Genomic DNA, 9,494 nt, shown 5'->3' with positions numbered 1-9,494 from the left:
GTGGCGGAATCGGTATTAGAATTATATTTTCTAAATGATTTCCCTGCATTGATCTATGCAATTTACAAGTCATATGAAAGCTCTCATTATACTGTATCTTCAGATTCACACATCTATATGAATTTGAATTTGAACCAAAATAAACTTAACTTAAATTAACATTTCTTTCTGGGTTTTTTTACATCTTTTTTTTTCCTTTGTCACATTTTTCTTCCTTTAATCGCCTTTTGCATTCTGTGGAGGCTAACCGTTTTATTCATGTGAGAGTTTAAGAAACGGGCATTTGAATTCTTGAGAAGTACTGATGCATTAATAAGCTCCTGCTGGGTAAAAAGTACAGGATTTCCTGAAACCGTACAATATGAGTTCAAATATTTGGAGTGTGTTTGAAGATTTCCCCACTACAGAGAATTTGAAAGAAATCACACAATACCAGAATAATGTAAAACTATTTTTATTGAAAATACATCTACAAAGTAATGTTTCTCAATCCACATTGGGTGCATCTAAATGCAGAGCCAATGAGAGATGGGGAATGGAATCTTTCTATAGTAATTGATTTCCATAAGAAACAAAGTTAGTAAAAAAAAAATCACAAACTTTGTGACACAATTCATTTTTTTCAACTTATGTCATAGAAAGACAACCATTTACATTATGTCTTTGCAGGGTATTTCCAAATAGAGTCTCAGCAAAAATTAAACTGTTACTCCAGACATTCTAAAGTTAACTTTTATAAACACACACTGAATACAGGATCTATATAAAAATATCTCTAATTACATATCCGAAGATGCCTGTCTGCATTCTAGGTTTTCATTCTGTTAGCAAAAAAAGTTCACATTTTATCACTTTCAGTCAGAGATTCATCTAGAGCTTTGAGGTGATTAAAGCACTGACTGCTGAATACTCTCGGCTAAATTCTGCTCACTTCACTCATGAGTTGTTCCTGCTACCATTGGCTGGCCTGCTAAAAATGAATAGGATTTGTCACTCTTGGAAAAAGAAGCCTGCCTTGTTGCTTTAAAAATGGGAAAAGACTGCCTTCAATCATCACACTCATATTTTCACCACAGTTACATTGACATTACATATCAATTCTTATGGTCTTCTGGAGACAAAAGCTACAGATGTTTTTGAATGTTTGGCAAGTGGCAGTTGTGGTATGACGTGGGAATGTCTCAGTTCTGTCTCTCTCTCTCTCTTAGTTCAGACCAAATCCAAACATTTTCAAATCCAAACATTTAGTTCAGAACAAATCAAACATAAAATAGACCACTCAACTAGTTTTGTGCTTGTGGATTCGTATTCCTCAGTTACCTATCTCTAACTGCACCATAAATCTTTCCAGTTTGACTCCTACAGTAATAGAAAGAGTGGAAAAGGGAAATATATACAATTAATATTTTTCATAAAAGGGTTTTTTCAGGGAATAATCTTGAAATGAACAAAAAAAAGCCTTAGGATTCGGAGTGTATTTCTCCTCCCCCCCCTTTTTTTGTTTCCTTCTCCGTGTCTTGAAGGAGATCTACAATATTACTCTTAAAAATCTTTTCTTATTATATTTTTAACATTTATTAAATGTATTTACTATTCTTCAGTTTATATATATTTTTCCTAGTAAGTAATAGAGCACCCATTAGTTTTGCTTTCTAAAAATTTATTTTTTATATTTGAATTGCTGCTGGTAAACCCAAAAAGATATGGGAACCTCCCAGTGAGAGGGGGAGTTCTCTCCCCTATGTAAAACAAGGAATATTTGGCTAATAGTTTTACTACTTATTCATGGAATGACACCAGGCTAATTGATGACAATATTTCCATTTTTTGAAAGTGACCTCTTGGTCACAGGTCTTCCAGCAATGCAATTTCAGCAACACAGACAGGTTTAGAGCCCCATCCAATTAGGTTCGGAGCATCTCTTGCCAGGTATGAAGTACCTCTTGCAAAGTGCTGGCCCTCTCTGCTATTTTTATTACATATTATTTAGATTGTGAATGCACCCACAGTGTGCTATGTGCCTTCTGAGCACAGATGAAGTACACCTCCCACTCCAAAAAGCATACAATCCTTCAAGCACTTCTCTGCATATGTGTAACATTGCTCATGTGAGTAGTGGCATTGAAGTTAAGGGGACTACTCAGGTGAGTGAAAATATATATATGCATAAGTGTCTGCTGGTCAGTGGGAGCTGAAAGTGCTAAGCACCTGTCAAGAACTGGCCCTCACTGACCCTAAAGTGTCCTATTAAGATGAAATCACCTCCTCAGAAATGACATTTCAGCTCAGCTGATAAAAGTGCTGATTGTGGGTATTTTTTTTACCTGAACATCTCTACTTTTTTTTAAATTTAAAAGTCCTCCTTTTTATTGTCCTGCTAGTAATAGGATAAAGAAATAACATATCACCAGAAGAGAAAAAAAAAGAAATCCTGTTAATTTCCTTGTTTGGGTGCAGTTGTCAAGTTAAAAATGTTGATTTGTGTGCTTACTGATGTTAAGAAATGGGCAATAGGTATTTAAAAAAATAAAACCCTTTTCAGGCTGTATTATCTATTGTGACTTTCCAGCTTATAAAAATGAGATCACATTTACAGGACTGAGTAACATATACACTGGTATGTTTTTTAATGATTTAATAGACACTCTCCCTCTTCCCCCTCACCCCCGCCCCCAGTTAGCACATCTCTAGCAGGACCAGTATGATAACTCGCCAATTTTTTTTTTAAGTGGGATGCAAACACATACCTTGGGCACTGTTAATTCAGAATGTTTTTGACCAACTCTGTTCCAATGCTATCATATGGGGGAAAGCAAGATATAAATGGACTTCTTGAAAACAAGATATAAATGGTTGTAGAAAGTATGTTTCCCACACTCCTAGTGTTGGTATCATGCCTGGTCTATCCTACATCTTGGTTTCACTGTCTAATGGTTTTTCGCTCTCATTTTCCTGTGAGATCAGTTGGTATGGTTTTTTCATTTCATTCTCTTCTATCACAGAATTACCCATCTCAGCATCCCTGTTCTTCAGCTCATTCCGTGACAAATGTTCAACAATCCCTGCACCAATGGAGTCACCCAAGACATTTGTAGTGGTACGAAGACGGTCCCTGTGGAAAATAGTTGCGTTAGTCTTGTTTTCCCCACTTGTTTAAGTGAAACATTCAGAGTCTCTGTGTAAAATAGCTTTTGAAAATAACCATGAGATGATCCAATACTTCTACGTGTATTCATCTATCAGAAATGTTAATCGCATTACTCCATCTTTGCGGAAACTAACAATTGTACCAGAATTCTAAGCCTAATGCAGTGACCTGAAACATAATGTTACTAGCCATTTCACAGGATGATATGATTGCTGTGTTATGAAGTGATCTGAGCAGAGTGGGCTTGTGGCAGCTCATGTTTGGGGGCTTGTGAGTATGTTACAATAAGTCAGGTGTAATGACCTCCTGATATCTGAGTTGACTGAATGTTGCCTTCTTAGCTGTCATTCCCAGAATGAAAATAAACTATTGTAAATAATCTAGGGTGAGATTCATGCGTGCAGCAGAGGTCCAGAGCAAGGGCCGTTGTACCACTTAAGACCCCCCAATGATTGCACATGGAGACTGCAGGCAAGCAGCCTGTCACTGTGTGACTAGCCCCTTTAAGGGCAGATGGGCCCAGCCCTGCCTGTGACTGAACAGCTGCATCCCAGTTGAGGTTTTGAGTGATTTCAAAGGGAGTTAGGCACTTAAATACTTTTGAGGAGCTGGGTGCTGGTCCATATAAAGGCCAGCAAAAATCAGTTGAGCTGTAGGATGGCAGGAATTTCTCCTGTATGAGTCCCTGTGTTTGGAGAAAGATCTGGAGTGGCTGAGATGTGAAGGAAAAGCATCTGGGAATTATAGTCCATAGTGGACACAGGAAATCATTTTTGACATTTTTGCTTAAGGTTTGGTTCAGCCAATACTCTGTTGTGACATTAGTTCTTCTTGGGCTAGTGGACAGCCCAGCATCTTACCCAGCTCTTCAGGGGTGTAAATATAACCCCTACGTGCTGTGAAAGGGTTGCACAGAAGGCCCCAATGGTAAAGGGCTGGAGAAAGGTCCACAGAGGAGCTACTGAGACATGTTAAACTCATAACACAGCCCATAGTCTGGAATAACAGCTGGAGGGGAGGAAGAATGCACAGCAATCCTGGAGGCAGGCTGGGGCTGGATTTCACCTTCTCATCACATCCACCTGCCTAGACCTTAAATGTTTGGGATCTATGCACATGGTGAGAATCTCACAGAGTTAGTGATACCCTTAAAAACTGAACATTGTTGTCATAAGTAACACTACTGTTGGGGTAAAGATCAGTTTTCTTTCTGGTACTCACTGAATCACAACATGAGCCACGGTGCTGCTGTATTTTCAGTCCTAGAATAGCACCATCCATAGGCAATCCTGTGAGGAATAGCGTAAAGCGTAGGGATGGGAAAATGATCCTAGTATTGGGAAACTGTTTAACCCCGCATATATTTCATCTGAATTTCCCTGTACTCCCTCTCAATGGGCTCAAACGCTTCTCTACACTTACTTTGAGCTGCTGTCAGGAAGTGGGGGTGGTAATAGGAATGAACAGTTAGGTGAACTCTCATCCCTCTCTGGATGTCTTCCATGGGAGAACAACAGCCATTTCATCTCTCCCCTGCCTTCTCACTTTTAGCAGCATTCCCCTTTACTCTATCTAGATAAGAAGTAGGACTGTGAAAAGGACATAACATAAGAAGGGCCATACTGGCTCAGACCAAAGGTCCGTCTAGCCCAGTATCCTGTCTTCCAACAGTGGCCAATGCCCGGTGCCTCAGAGGGAATGAACAGAAAAGGTAATTATCAAGTGATCCAAATAAATACTCTCTGAAGAGCTGGGATGGAGAAAAGGGGAAAAATGGCTGCTATCCTTCCCTGACAGACATTGACATGGAGTGGAGGAACACGTACCTCTTCAATTACCCTAGCCCCACAAAGGCATCTCCAGGTAAGTGGATCAGCCTGTCTGTCACCCTTATTTGCACTGGCAGACATGGAACGGTTCCTGGCTTCTGCTGCTGACAGTGTTGCTGTTCTATCCCTATAACCATGCACAGAGAAATGCAGCTGGGCCTAAGGGGATTCCACAGGTACTTACAGATGTAGGAAGGTTGCTCAGTGTTCTCCTCCTTTAGCACAGTGGTTCTCAACTGAGGGTCCATGGCAGCTGAAGCCTGGAGCCCTGAGCCAGCCCCCCACTCCCTTTCTCTGGCCCTGGAGTTTTTATAGCATCATTCAGAAAGAAAATGTCGAGAACCCCTTCTCTAGCAGACACAGAGGTGGGGAAACAAATGAGTCAGCCACATTAGCCAAATGTCTGGCCATATTCAAGATGGCTGATAAGGCTAATATGCATATTATTCAGAAGACTAACTATTCAATTCATCCATCCTTAGGGAAAGCACACAAACCTTCACTGGTCTGGACAGCCAGAAGGGTTGGGATAAATCAACTCTAAACTGATCCACTGAATTTTCAGACTTTGAGCCTCCTTCATGGTAGGATAAAATTTTATTCTTCAAAATAACCACATTTTTCAACTATTTTCAGTAAAGGAATAAGCCAACTTATCACATGATCACAAATCAGAAATTATCAGAATGTCCCTGTCCAATGTATTTTATAATATGCTATAGCCCTTTAAGGACTCTGTAAGAAATACTCACAAGAACCAGTCTACTGCAATGATAAGAGTGATGTCCTCTGTAGGCAAACCAACAGATGTCAACACAATGACCATGGTGACCAGTCCGGCTTGAGGAATTCCTGCAGCCCCAATACTGGCAGCTGTAGCTGTGATGCTGTGTAGAGAGATGACAGTGAAGAAATAAGTCAGTTTCCAAAAAGAATTCTCCTTACTATTTAGTAAACATTTTAAAAGTTATGAAGAAAATTACTGATTTTAGGATGAATACATGTTATAATTATGATAACAACTAGCAGCCCCAGGGATGGAACAGCACACCATTGTACTAGGCACTGTACAAACAAAAAAGGAAAAGACAATTTTCCCAATTGTATAAAGGGTTCTAGAGAAAAATCTGAATCAAGGCAGGCATTCGAGTGGGTAGTTTTCTTTCTGAGTTTTCATACAATTTCACACTGTTGGAGAAACACATGGTGCAGAGACCTAAGGGGTCTTTAAGTAGAAATGCCTATTTTAGAGACGGGTCTGAACTAAATCCCCAATCTGAACACATGCAAACTTTATGAAAGTGTGGATCTGGATCCAAACTTCATAGTTAGCCCTTATCTTAATAATGGCTGAAACCCTGGATCTAAGCACCTTTTGGGCTTTAGAGAAATGTGGATCTCGATCTGAATTTTCTTGGTCTCATCTCATCCTTGTTTGATAAATAATCTTCTGTATCTTATGGAGGAATCAAGATTTAAAGCACAGATCTAATGATAACACATCATTTATCATCCCTATGTAATACTAGAGAACTTAATCTAAAAGACAGTATCCATATAATCCATGGCAAGTTTCATATATATACTGGAGAGCAGATATCCAGAATCAAAATGAGTCATGAGGATCTGAAAGCAGAATTTTCCCTTGTCTTGATTGAATATTGAACTCGGATGACCGTTTTTAAAACTAGAAATGCTTCTTACAGCACAAAGTTCATAATGAACAAAATCTGAGATTTCGCCAATTCATTTGTATTCCCTTAGCATTAGTATTGTAGCATGTTACTGTGTTGATTGCTTATGGTGCATACTTCACATGCAGCTGAATCACAAATAGAAAGAGACAATTAGACAACACCAACTACAGTACTTTGCTATGTCTCAGTAACACCTTTTCTGCTCCTAGCATTCTTCATAGTAATAACTTACTCTAACACAAATTGCAACTGGAGTATGCACCCACTGGGCAGCACTGTGCAGAATATAAACCTACAGCTCTTAAGCGCTGCACAGATACTTAAGCTATCTAAAGTAAAATACTTTTAAAATGATGGCTGTTGCTGACCCTCTTAAATGCAATGATCAGTTGTTCACACCATTGTTATTTAAAGGCACGTTGAATCAAAGTATATAGATAATGGCTTCTGTACCTGATTGTGATAATCTGCCCAAAGTTCAGTTCAAAGTTGTTAACCTGTGCGATGAAAATTGCAGCCAAAGCCTCATATAAAGCAGTCCCATCCATGTTAATTGTAGCACCCACTGGGAGCACAAATCTTGTAATACGCTTGTCCACTCCATTATTCTCTTCTAGACATTTAAATGTTATGGGTAGGGTGGCAGAACTAAAACAAGAAAAAAAGACAATATACATACTCATTTATATAATAATCTTCTATACTAGAGAGGAGTAGGCCTGAAATAGTGTCCAAAAGCATAAAAAATTAGTCTATGACAATGAATTTATTCAGTTATATTAGCCTATGTTGTTCATCATACCAATAATATTATAGCATAGATTTCTCAGACGTAGATATTGTTTTAACTTTGTGGGCCTAGTAATTACAGCAGTACCTCCATTGATATTTGTAAATTTCTTCATGGCAGAAAACCATCTTTTCTAATGCTTCATGGTATTTGTGTAGACTAAGGCCCTCTCATTGACATCCGTTGGAGATTTGCATATGGACTGCAGGATTGGAAACATTTTGGTCAGATTTTATTTATAATTGGGATTTAAAATTTCATAGCGTACCTTGAAGATGTTCCCAAAGCTGTGATCAATGCCTGCAGAAGTCCTCCAATAAATACCCAAGGGTTCTTACGAACAACCAGGAAGTAGAGTAGTGGTAGAACAATAATAGCATGAATGAGCAAACCAATGATAACTGTTACAGTGTACATGGCAAGCTGTCCACCAATCACACCCATATCTTCCATCTCAACAATTTTCCCAGCAATCAAGAACATGATACCAAGTGGGGCATACCTACAAATAAGTAAGCAAATCAATATGTGCTGAACAAATAGATGTTTGTTTGTTTACAAAGTTATACTGATATAATGACCATAAACATCCTGGACCCAATTCAAGATCCTGGGCAGTGGCAAGTCAACCTGGTGGAGGCTACAGCAGCGAAAGTGGCTGCAACACTTGCATGGCTCTGCTGGGGTCAGGGTCAGCAAAGAGGAGGTCAGGAACAGAATGCAGTCAGTCCATCTCCCAGCCATCGACAGCTGGTGGACTCCTGTGGAGTCCTGACTGCCATTTAAAAGCCACTTTAAACAATTCCCTGAGGATTCCCCCTGTGTGGGAATGGCTGGGTTGTGTAGGGCTGGGGTAGTGGCTCCTTTGCTACCTGCCTCCTGGTTCCCAGTGCTGAATGTGGTTGGGGAAAGAGGTACAGCCAGAAAGCTATTAGGTTTGGCTGATGCCAGGCTGCTTCAGTCCATAGGCAGCTGGGCATAGGATAGGTAGAGCCACCTGGAGGCTGATTTTATGATGGAGACTGTGCACTCGGTTGGGGCTTTGCAAAAGTAGCTTAAACCACTTTCCTCAGCTGTGCCAAATACTACTCAGCCAGAGCTGAGGTCGGGCTCTAACGCTCAATATGGCAACCTGCTAGTTAAGGTATATAAAAGATAATCTTAACTGCAGCTGGACTTTTCACAGGGTCTTATTTACAAAGTTGTTTCCTGTCATTTTACTACACTCATGTAAAATAACATAACTTGATTATTACATTCATTATACCATTACTCTCAGCAGCCATCAAACCCACCTTGAAGTTTTCCCAATGTAATAATTCTCTCCCCATATTTTAAATTCTCAAACATTTCTAGTATAATCATAATAATTAATAATGTTTAGAGATGTGATTGTAAAGGACAAAATGTATGAAAAAATATTAGAAATTTTTATAAAAAATAAACTTTATAGCTTTGCATCCATTACTTAAGGAGTTTCCATGACACTGGAGATGTATATGTGTGTAAGACGATCTGCTGTAGCAAATGAGGGAAGATGTCATTTCATAAATGAATTGTTGTGTTTGGCCTCTGACTGAGAAATGTTGCATCTTAGACTTTGTAAAGATTTTATGGTAACCCTTCTGAACAGGGATTTCATTTTTATTTGTCTGTAGAATACCATATAAAAACTAACAACAATTCACAGGAGAATGAACATTTGTGAATAGCAGTGACATATTACTATGCTATGCACATTGCAAACGCAAATAGTGTTCTGAACTAATGAAAATAATGGGCATATTGTTGATGAATGGGATTGTGACAAGGTGCCTATCTCTTCCTCCCTATAGAGTTAGAGGGAAGGAGTAATAAGAGTTAGGGTATGGTAAGAGAATCTTTATATGCCAAGCAAACTCTGTCATGGACTCTAAAGAGTATATTTACCTTTTAATGGTAATGACAATAGGAATTACTTACATGCATCAAGAGATGAATATACATTAAAATATTTAGATCCTTTTCAGATGATCAGTGTGCAGAACTCA

General features: G+C 39.0%; 1 protein-coding gene across 1 annotated transcript in view; it reads right to left on the bottom strand.

Moving 5' to 3' along the window:
* Positions 1–438: 438 nt before the first annotated feature.
* SLC1A3 (solute carrier family 1 member 3) overlaps positions 439–9,494 on the bottom strand; it is an 87,282-nt gene continuing 78,226 nt past the window's right edge. The window contains exons 7-10 of the mRNA XM_007065743.4: positions 7,733–7,966; positions 7,128–7,322; positions 5,730–5,864; positions 439–3,112 (exon numbers count right to left, since the gene is read on the bottom strand). Of these exons, the coding sequence (XP_007065805.1) occupies positions 2,908–3,112; positions 5,730–5,864; positions 7,128–7,322; positions 7,733–7,966 (769 nt within the window). The 3' untranslated portion in view covers positions 439–2,907. The remainder of the gene's footprint in view (positions 3,113–5,729; positions 5,865–7,127; positions 7,323–7,732; positions 7,967–9,494) is intronic.

Source organism: Chelonia mydas, chromosome 5, assembly GCF_015237465.2.
Source record: "Chelonia mydas isolate rCheMyd1 chromosome 5, rCheMyd1.pri.v2, whole genome shotgun sequence".
Classification (NCBI taxonomy): domain Eukaryota; kingdom Metazoa; phylum Chordata; order Testudines; family Cheloniidae; genus Chelonia; species Chelonia mydas.
Note: the sequence above shows the minus strand (reverse complement) of the source record. Positions and strands in the feature narration are given on the sequence as shown.